Source organism: Varanus komodoensis, unplaced genomic scaffold (genome assembly GCF_004798865.1).
Source record: "Varanus komodoensis strain SLA01 unplaced genomic scaffold, ASM479886v1 scaffold37, whole genome shotgun sequence".
Taxonomy (NCBI): domain Eukaryota; kingdom Metazoa; phylum Chordata; class Lepidosauria; order Squamata; family Varanidae; genus Varanus; species Varanus komodoensis.
The window spans coordinates 7,276,565-7,287,766 of NW_025335889.1; the positions used below are offsets into that span (position 1 = coordinate 7,276,565).

General features: G+C 43.9%; 1 protein-coding gene across 1 annotated transcript in view; it reads right to left on the reverse strand.

Moving 5' to 3' along the window:
• The window catches only part of FAM83D (family with sequence similarity 83 member D), a 25,148-nt gene extending 14,867 nt beyond the window's left edge, over positions 1 to 10,281 (reverse strand). The window contains exon 1 of the mRNA XM_044440278.1: positions 9,802 to 10,281. Within this exon, the coding sequence (XP_044296213.1) occupies positions 9,802 to 10,275 (474 nt within the window). The 5' untranslated portion in view covers positions 10,276 to 10,281. The remainder of the gene's footprint in view (positions 1 to 9,801) is intronic.
• Between the last annotated feature and the right edge of the window lie 921 nt (positions 10,282 to 11,202).

The following is an 11,202-nucleotide window of genomic DNA, read 5'->3' on the forward strand; positions in this document are numbered from 1 at the left end:
GCCAACATTCCGTTTCTGGGCAAGGTGTTGGAGCGGGTGGTGGCGGGACAACTCCAAGCTCTCTTGGATGAAACTGATTATCTGGACCCATTTCAGTCCGGCTTCAGACCCGGGTACGGTACTGAATCTGCCTTGGTCGCCCTGTACGATGACCTGTGCAGGAAGAAGGACAGGGGGAGTGTGTCCCTGTTGGTGGTTCTGGACCTCTCAGCGGCGTTCGATACCATCGACCATGGTATCCTTCTGGATAGGCTAGTGGGATTGGGGATCGGATGCACTGCCTTACAGTGGTTCCGCTCCTGTGTCAATGGCCGATTCCAGAAGGTGATGCTGGGGGACTATGGCTCTGCGCCATGACAGTTATGCCATGGAGTACCGCAGGGATCCATTTTGTCCCCTCTGCTATTTAACATCTACATGAAACCCCTGGGAGAGGTCATTAGGAGGTGTGGGCTGCGGAATCATCAGTACCCTGATAATACCCAGCTCTACCTCTTGTTTTCTACCAATCCAGGTGAGTGGCTGTACTGAACAGTGGTGCCTGGCCGAAGTAATGGGCTGGATGAGGGCCAATAAACTGAAGCTCAATCCAAACAAGACGGAGGTCCTGTTGGTAGGTGGATCGGGCTTCGGGGAAGGGGACCTTGACCTTGTCCTGAATGGGGTTGCACTCCCTCTTAGGGAAAAGGTCCGCAGCTTGGGAGTGCTCCTTGACCCAGAGCTTTCACTTGAAGCTCAGGTGACAGCGGTGGCGAGGAGCACTTTCTTTCAGCTTCGGCTGATCCATCAGGTGCGCCCCTACCTGGAGAACGACTGCCTGGCGACAGTGACACATGCATCGGTAACTTCCCGATTAGACTTCTGCAACGCGCTCTACGTGGGGCTGCCCTTGAAGATGGTCCGGATACTTCAATTGGTGCAAAATAGAGCTGCCAGGCTACTGACAGGGACTGGGCATTATATTCACATGACTCCAGTCCTCCGTCAACTCCACTGGCTCCCCATTGAAGTCTGGGCCCAATTCAAGGTGTTGGTTATCACCTATAAAGCCCTTAATGGCTTGGGTCCTGGTTACCTAAAGGAGTGCTTACGTCCATATGTGCCCTCCTGCTCCTTGAGATCAGCGGGAGAGGTCCTTCTCCAGGAACCCTCTGTGAAGGATATTAGAAGGGTAAGTACCCGGAGGAGGGCTTTCTCTGCGGTGGCGCCCAATCTATGGAATGCACTCCCCAGAGAGGTCCGCCTGGTGCTGTCATTATATGTTTTTCAGCGCCAGGCCAAGACCTTTTTATTTAAACGGCATTTTAATTGTTAGCTTATTTATTGATTTTATATCTTTGGCCAGGGCATTTCCAATTATATTGTTTTTATATGATTATATGTATTTATTGTTGTAAGCCGCCCCGAGGCTTCAGTGAATGGGGCGGCATAGAAGTTTACTAAATAAATAAATAAAGTTGAAATTTGTGGCTCTGGGGCATTTCTAGCAGCTCAATCATTGAATAGAAAGTCCCAAGGCTAATCAAAGGCAGCTATGTTGACTCACCTGTCACTAGGCAAAATAAGCCGTTTCTATTTTATTAGTGTCATCTTACTCTTTAATTGCATTTTGATAGCTTCCCGTGTAACCAATACACTCTTCCCTCTGGTTGGACTGTCAGTGACCTTGAAGTAAAGCCGACTTAGCTGGTCATTCCAAACATCAGTTTCTTCTATTAAGGTGGGGGGTTTTTTGATTTGTCAAAATCCCCCTGGCCCAAAAACATCGTGTAGATGAAATCCTGTAACTATCCAGGGAATCTCTACTCCTTGAGTGTTCCCACCTTGAAAGTCAGCTAGGTGGTCACATTTTCCTCCTTTAACCTTTCCCTGAGGTCACCCTTATGGCTTTGAAGAAATAACCAACATGCCAGCTATGAGCAGGGGAGAGCCAAGTGTGAATCCTGGGCTCAGAGGTTTGGGCTGGTACGCCAAATAACCCTGTGTTCCTTTAGGCACCGCCTAGGAGACGTAGGTTCACTCCATCCATGTACTTTGCAAGCATCTTAGATGGAAATTTTAGAGGCGTTCAGTACAAACATGACTCTGCTGTCATCACCATATCTCTATAAATAAGGGGTGAAGACTCTTAGGTGCAGAAGTCTAATGAAGCAAATCTGGGGTCCCAGTCCAGGCTTCTCCGGTTTCCCAGAGAGACACACATCTTTGCCCTTAACTCAAACCAACCAAGGGCTGGCATAGCACAAAGTTGGCCTCTGATCATCCAAACATGGATGGGGGTGGTGCCATGAGGCATGAATCTGTTTTGAAAGGAGCAATGCCTGGACCTAACTAATGTTGTGCCTCTTGATTACAGGGCAAGCAGAGGACAAGTTCTATTTCCAATGGTGAATTCATAATGCAGTTCCAGGTGATGGTGTTAAGGCTTTAAGTTAAATGTTGGATCATTCAAACTTGCCTTTTAGTGATTGTCTCCTAATGACTAATCATGTTGCAGTGCTAAATTCCTGCTTGTGGGAATTTCATTGACTTTTCATGCAGACACATTTCTCCTGCTTGTTTTACTGATGCTCAGGCAAAAAAGTGCCATGTGTGTTAATCTGAAGTTCAGAATCTGAATCCATGAATTGTATGGTTGTCCTTGGTTGTTTGCTGCCTTGATTATGCCTTTTTAAAGGTGTGAACAAACACTATCTACTGAAAAGCACTGATCTCAAAGTACTTTAAATTATTTCCAGATGTTTCTGCTTCCTTAGCTGTAGCTTCAGGGTTTCTTTCAAGTCACGGTTATATTTGCTTGCCTGGGAAGGAATTGCATTAAATTCAGTGGGACTTTATTCTGCATAGACAGGCATGGGCTTATACTGCAATTAACACTGATGGTTTGCTGCGTGGCAGTCTTGAAAGAAGTGAACACATTCCATTCCACAGTTGGGGAACCAAAATCTATGCCACACATTTCCTATAATGCTGTGTTTTATTTTTTGTCTTACTGTTAAACCGTCCTGAGACTATGGTAAGGGATAGTCTAAAAGAGTTTTGAACGAACGAACAACATTTATCTGTTGTACTGAATGAGCCTGCTTCCCCAGTGAACCTCCCTTCTCTTCTCATTGAGACTGTCACTTGCTGCAATTGCTCCTTATCCTTCCTCTCATCACTGGTACCATTCTTGTTCAGCAGGCAGAGATCCAGCAAGCAAGTAGGCAGTGACATCTACTGCTCCTTCTGCTCACCATCACCATTGTCCAGGTCAGAGCAAGAGACATGAGAACAAACAGTTTCCAATGGTGGAGAGCAGGTAGTTCAACTCCAGGAGGCTCTTGTCAGAGGGCCCTGCTCGGCTGTTAGGCGCCCAACCATGCCTAAACCTGATGCCAGCCCTGTGAGACAGGGAGGAAAACTTTAGTTACTTTCTGGTTTGACCAAAAGGAAAACAAAAGGCAAGTGATCACCTGAGTTAAAGAATCTTGTATTGCGGAGTATTTTCAGACATATTTTTTTGCAATGTGGTTCAGAGACCAAGCAGCAGCAGTTCTTTGGAAAGAAGCGGGGATAAGCTGAGCATCTGTGTGTGTCAAACCAATCAAGCACAGTAAGCTGTTTTCCCAGTTGCCAGCCAGATGCCAATCAAGAGCCACACAGTCAACAGCCCTCCCTCCCCTTTGATGCCTAGCAACTAGCATGGTGGATGAAAATGGCACACGGCAAATAATTGGCTATGAAAACGAAAAACAGATAGTTGCCTTTTCATGGCTTAAGTTATATTAAGCCATGGAATTACTGCTGCTACAGCCTGTTTTTATGAACAGTAATTCTGAAAATCTATAGCATATGCAGTAGTTTTCAGTCTTCTCAAAGACCAGTGAGGGCTTCAACCTATTTTCCTTCAGGAACAAATTGCTGTGCACAACAAAAATGAAATGGCACAGGAACTAACATGGTTACAATGGATTAACTCCCATGTTCTTCATTTTAAGATATTTAAGAAACACAGAATTAGAGACTTATTAGAAACCACATATGGATGCTCCAAACCAGTGCCTTCCAGACATACGGTTCTTATCATAACTGCTCATCAATCATGCTGGCTGGGACTGATGGGAGTTGAAGTTCACATCTCAGGGGCAACTGCAGAAGGCTGAACATCACTCAACCATTTCCTTTGATGAAACAATTACAGCAGCCAACAACAATCCAGAAGCTTTTTGTTACCTTAGTATTGCTTCAGTGCCTCCAACTACTTGATTAGTGCTATAATAGCATCCATACTCAGTCTTGGACAATTTAAGACATCATTTTAGATCTGAATACTGCTACTTGTCTAAGTTCCTAATACAACCCCCCTACACATACTCTTGAATGTTTTGGTTGGAAGCCAAGCAGTAGTCGCCCTGTTTGATTATTCTGAAACTTCATGAATTTAATGCCATCTGTATATTTATTTATTTAAAACATTTCTATATCCATTTTTAGCACCAGTATTTCTTTTAAAAAAGATCTTTCAGAATCTCTGCAAGTTTACTCTTTGTAGAGCTTCATGTTGTTATTTTTGTGGTTGAAGACAGTAGGGTAATTTTTCATTTTGAAGTGGTTTTAGCTCCTACTGTATGTAAAAACAATTTTATTTTTCTTGTAGTAGGTTTTTAGGTTGTTGAAGACTTTAATGCTAAATTTTATTGTAATATTCATTATATTTGCATGTTTTACATTTTTATGTAAAATCTTGGAAGCAAATACTAAAAATAATATTAAGTTGATTTTACTGTAACTGCTTCTACTCCACCCCATCTACTGTAGCAGTCATGTCTTTTTCTGCCGACTGCTTCACTATGCAAGTATAGACACAAAAACAGGCCTTTAACTAGCAGCATGCCCCAGCCAGCCTAATCACCCCCATTTTTGGTCTAAACTAGCAACGGATTGTGCTCTTGTATTCTAGTTTGCAAGCACACATACTTACTCCATGTATATATGTCATTTCTCCATAGAGATTGCCTAACATTTAGGAAAGATGTACAAATCAGCCCTGAGTAGAGACCCTGGTAAGAAAATTCTTTCCCTGCAGTTGAAGGAACACTTGCCAAGTTCAAACAGCAGGGCACAAGCAGTTGGAAAATTGTACTAATTAGTTCAAGTCCTTAAAGTATGTTTTGAATGCCACATGAACAGATTAAAGAAAAATCCGCTGCTTCCTTCAAGTTATATAGAGGAAAACGTTTGTGCACAGCTGAGCTATACAATGAATCATTTCAAATGAAATTAGCAAGGCAACTAGCAATCTCAAAATTGACAGTTGCACTAGCATCACAAAGTGACAGGCCATCAGTCTTAAGCCACTGATGTCACAGAGTCCTGCAGCTGGAAATACCAGAAAAGAGCTAAGTTAAATCTTTGCATCTTGGTATGTGCCGATTTCAGTCCACACATTTCTGGGTGGAGCAGAGGCTACCACTGCTGCAGGAATTGGTTTGATTGGGAGGAACAAGCTACAGGGATCAACAAACATAACAGACAGACAAATAACAGGTTGAAACCAAAGAGCCCCACAGACACCCGCCCCCACAAACAGGCCGAGTGTGGTAGATATGGAAGGGCCAAAATTCTTATCTTCATTTTATGCCTGCAAACGTTGAAGTGTGCTTCCTGATATGGATAATGGCATTGCAACCATCTTCATGGTCTTTGTTCTTCCTCCTCATTTATGCATGCTGCCATCCATCCCTTTTGTGGGAAATCACCCATGCAATTTTGTCAACAACATCCTCATGCCATGTTCAGTTTAGCATCCTGGATGCCATGGTAAAGACATGGACGACAAATGGTGTCAAGTAGCAGCCAACAGGAAGGGTGTAATACAGCAATGAAACATGTTTTTCAGCAAGAGATCCCTCACCCCAGCAATTTATTTACAACTGTCAAGCTTGTTTATTTTGAACCGAAGTGCAAATTGGAACTTTATTGGGAGAGTATAAGGAGTGGGAACATAGTTCAGTACCAGAGAAAATGCTTTGCCTACAAAAGATACCAGAGTTTTCCCCTTAACATCTCCAGTTTAAAAACAAAAGATAATGTAGGAGGTGGTATAGATGACAACTTAATGCCTACCAGATATTGTGGACTTCAAATTCCCTTGAGTCCCAGTTAGCATGACCAAAGGTCAGGAGTTCTGGAAGCTGTAGTTCGACCCATCTGGAGAATCCTTTGGATGCCTACCTCTGGAGTACCAAATGGTAAGCTAAACAGACAAGTAGTCCAACATGGTAGGTGGCAGCTTCCTGTGTTCCCAAAGGCATGACAAATACAAGCAAGCGAGAATGCAGAACTTGCCCTGGGAAACAGATTCTAAACAACTGAATATAAGGTTCTTAGTTATTGGTATCACTGCCTTGATTGCTATAATTATGGTCACAAACCAATGGCATTTTAATTACATTACAGGCATGCTTTAAAAATGGCTTCACATAATGGGAGACCTGGTTAATATCCTCTTATGGTCAGGCCTTAACCATCTTTTGATTTACACTGCTTGCTACCTGTATTTAGATATGCCTTCATACAATCAAAAGCTCAGATATACATTGAGTAGATTTGTTCTTCAAACCTCTAATTCACTGTTAAAGGTCTCATTACCAAGAGTTTTCTTTCCAGTGACTATACTGCTCTTTGCTTGTTCACAACAGAGCAGACACTTCAGCATTGTGTAGGCAAAGAAATGTTGAGCAGGCTAATGGTGTTCCTAGTTTGCATAATCCAACAGTCATTAATCATGAGGACATGCCCAGCACAAAAAATATTAGTTAATGACTGCCTCTGCAGAAGATTTCAGGTACCTCTGCTTCAATATTCTTAGGATTACCACCCAGTATTTCAAAATTAGATCACCTACACCTCTCCCAAACCAAATATAGCTCCAGTGTATGCTGCAGGACAGCACAACCAGATGTTGCTGATTTATGAAGCCCCAACTAGAACCTTATCACAGATCTGTAGTGCAATATAGGCTAAAATCCTGAATGAAAATTTAGGATTTCCATTAGAATTTCCTTTTCATCTGCCAGGCTTCTGTGCTATTTCATTTTAATTCCCCCAAGGTGAAAGGTCAGTCATGGAATGATGACAAAAAGTCAGAATACTTGATATGAAGCTAATCAGCCTGAGAGAGGAGACTGGTACGAAGCTTGGTTTGTTAAGGATAATGCTCAAAAGCAATCAGATGAATAGTCATGGCCACTTGGCTTGGAGACAATGGCTATATCCTTTTTTGGAGCCCTACTGAGCTCATGCACTTGGAAGCCAGAAGCACTGAAGAAACAGGTAAAATATGGAGGAAGCTCCCAGTGAGACAAACTGAACACATCTTAAGTAGAGAGCTAATGTATAAAAAGAGCTAACCGCGTAGCACACAGATTAGCCATTGAAACTGATCTTCTCACCACCTAGGTAAAAGTCTGAATCCAGGCAGCTGTTCCCTGGATGAACTTACACACATGCCACTCCCATTCTAATAAGGGGAGAGACTATGTGGTGTAGAAAGTAGATGCAGTATACTGGTTAGAGCATGAGACCGAAACTCAGGAGATCTGGGTTTTATTCCCCACTTGGCCATGAAGCTCACTGAGTGACTTTGGGCCAGTCACTCCTCTTGGTTTAACCTACCTCACAGGGTTATTATGAAGATAAAATGAAGAATTATGTTGCTGCCATGGGTTCCTTGCAGGAAAAAGGTGGAATGTAAAATAAAGGCATAACACTGTCCTACTTTACAAGATCAAAGTAAGGATGATATAAATGCATCTGAATTGTTCTGGGCACAAAGAGAAAAACCCACTAAGCATTGTAATAAAAGCTAGATTTCATACATTAATTCAAAATAATCAGTCTCGTATTCATTGGCCTTTGTAAAATGAAGAAATCGTCTTTGGTTTCAACTCATCCCAATACACAAATTGTCAAAAGTTTGTGTCAAAAGTATTAACAAAAGTATTATGTGATCATATATGCCCCAAGCATTTATTTGGGGACTTTTGTTCAATTTCTAATTATTTTAGTAGCGCAGCTAGATAATTGCAGATCCTGGCTTCAATGAGGTTCTGCAGGTCCTTTCTAGATGGTCATGTGAATGAAGTGTGCAACAAACATTTATCTTCCCTTCCAACACTGCCATTCCATGCTTTGCAACATTCCTAACATGTTAGAACAGCAATACAACTGTTTGCCAATCTTGCTTATAAATACTGGAAGGATGTGTAATTTTGTGGTTTAAGCTCACTTAAACATAGCATTGTCATGATTAAAGCTGAGCGTCTTTCTGCTGCCATCACCTGCTGCTCTTTGCATGGTCATTGTGGGGGCCTGAGGCTGAAGGGGCCTAGACTTGAGCCCTAAGGACCAATCCTAACAACTCTACTGCTTCATGTAACTTAAATATTCAAATTCACATGGCTAGTTCACATACCTTTTATCTTGTATTCCAAGTTCACTGGACAGATATTCTTTTAACATTCTTTCTTAAAACTATAATGAATCCAGTACAGGTAAAATGTGCATTGGAGTCATTCACCAATTAAAGAAAAACTAATAATCAACATGAAAACTTGCAGCTTGAGGTGCAATCGTTTCCATACTGAGCCAGAAAAAAATCCCTATAGCTTCCAGCCTACCCAGCCATACATGCATTCATATGCAGGGCTGCCTGAGGAATCCTGGGATATGTAAGGCTTTTTCTATCTAAACACACACAGCATTGCATCCTTACATTATTATGCAGGCAGTCGTCCAGAATTTATTTACACATGGCAGCTGATATGTAAAAGCTTCCAGGGTTTCACTTTTAAGTAATTAAAAATGGGAGGAATGTAATCCTTCCATTCTTCAGGGGTGGCCTGGGTTCCCACTCCATAAAAGGCTGAGAGTGCTGTTGCATTCAAACTGTGCTGCTATTGAAAGGCAACTTACTGGTTCTTATTGACATTAAACAGCATGTTGATAGACAACCCCTCTCCCCAACTTGTGTTGCTGATCCAAAGGGCACAGCTGTTAGTTCAGAACCATGCACACATGAGCAAGAAAACTTCATCTTGCCTGATCCTCTGTAAAGGGATTGGAATTTTAAAAAAATAAGTTCCATTATTATACCCCTGAAACTTTTATTGCTTATATAATGAGCACTTGTTGAGATAAATTCCAGGCGCCAAGTTTCAAGCTGCTAGCTCAAGAGGTCTACCATTGTGCCAAAATCTCAAACAGATCCAATAACAACTGCCACAGGTATTTTCACATGTGCTGTATGGTCGTGTGAGTCCTTTCATACCCGTCCAATGCTAGTGAACTAATGGCACTCTATTCAGGCTTGTCGAGGCGACGTGCCTTTCATTTATACTGGGTTCGATCTTGAAGTCAGGCCAACGGTTAACCAACAGCGGGAAGGGAGAAGGAAAAGCATTTCATTCTCTAGTAAAGTGATCTCTGGAGCTCACCCCCCATCACGTACGACAAATCGCCTGCTGGGATAACAGTGACACTAACACAGATCCATCACCATGCCGTCGTAATCGCACGAAGTAGTTAAGGAGCGACAGAAAAGTATTTGAAAGCTTCCTAGCTGAGCACGGCTGTGGGAACGCGCTCAGACAACGTTATTCCAGAATGAGGACGCGAAATTCAGATCTTAGTCTACATGCAAAGTTAGATAAATTAGTCTATCGCGCATGCAGTGCACCCCACTAGAGCACACAAGTCACCAAACACCGTCAGGCGTGGATGGGTCAGGACTGTACACAACGCTCTACTCGCACTCACCTCCCTGGCCGACTGGATCTGCTTACGCACCATCTCCTTACACGGATAGATGATCTCGCCAAAGCTGGGCTGGAAGTAAGTCTCCACCCGGGTGAGCCCCCGGAAAGAGCCGCTGACGAAGGCTGGCCAGCCCAGCTCCAGCACTGGTGGCTCCACATCGGACTGCTCCGGGAAGTAAGTGAGCGACGAGCAATCCATAGACGTGTTCAGCGCCTGATCCGCAGCGACGGCGCTGTCGTCCGGCCCGGGCGGCGGCACGGCAGCGCGCAGTACAGTGCGGATCTCGGGCTCGGAGAGGAAGGAGCGCATCTTCTCCCGGCGCAAGAAAGCGTGGAAAGCCGGCCGGCCTGCGGCCACGAGCTCTTCCAGCGCCAGGCGCTGCGCCTCGCTGTAGCCCACGGGTAGGCTAGGAGGACTCCACCCGCGGAAGCCCCTAAAGGGCGCATCGTCCAAACACTGGGACTGATTTGCCATGGGCCTATCCTCGCCCGCCTATAATCACTCTCCCTGGAGAGTAACAAAGCACGAACGCGTAGGAGTGCCCTTTTTATACCGAGTTTGAACGTAAACGCTTGACCGCGTCTCTGCTATAGGTTGCGAGGGCTCTTCCCTCCGACCGCCTTTTAGGGGTGGAAAGAACTCGCTGGTTGGCTGCGTCTGGAGTTGCTTTTCCAATCAAGTGAGGAAGAGGGCAGGATCGCGGCAAATTTTAAAGGAGAAATGTCTGCCTTCTGCACGCTCCTCGCTCTCATCCTAGCTAGGAGCCCTGGGCGCGGTAGGAATGAGGCTTTCTGCTCATGAAACCTCTCCTGCGTTGCGATCAGGTAGTAAGGAGGCAAGATGCAGCGTCAGTTATATCCTACTGGAAATGGCAGTCTTCCTACCGAACACCTTGCTGCCGCCTCCCTTTCCTCTGTCTCTGCAAAGCTAAATACTGGAGCAGAGCCGCGTCGGTCTCCCAGTTAGCGGTGCAGCTAAGTAATTTCAAAGCCGGATCTTGGAGCTTTTAAAAAGGGTTTTATTAAAATAACGTACCACTCACTATTATACTATAACTTATACTATAACGCAAGTCCCTGACGAGTCCTGCTTTCCTACTGGAAGCAGTCCTTTTTCTAGCTTGTGCGGAGTTTTTACCTGCACTCTACTTGGTATTAGTTCAACTGAAGTACGGAAGGCTTATTTCTTGGTGAATTAGCACAGGATCCTTCCTTCCTTTTTCAGGATGGAGATGTGTGTGTAGGAGTTTTAATTTGGAGTTTTTAATTTGCTTTTCTTCTCTTGGCATGTAAGAATGTTAGATTTCAACCCCACGCATACGCAGTGTCCTATCTAGTCTAGGCACTTATTTTGGATTTGATTGGTGAGATCATTCTCCTCAGCTGAAAGCATACTGCATGC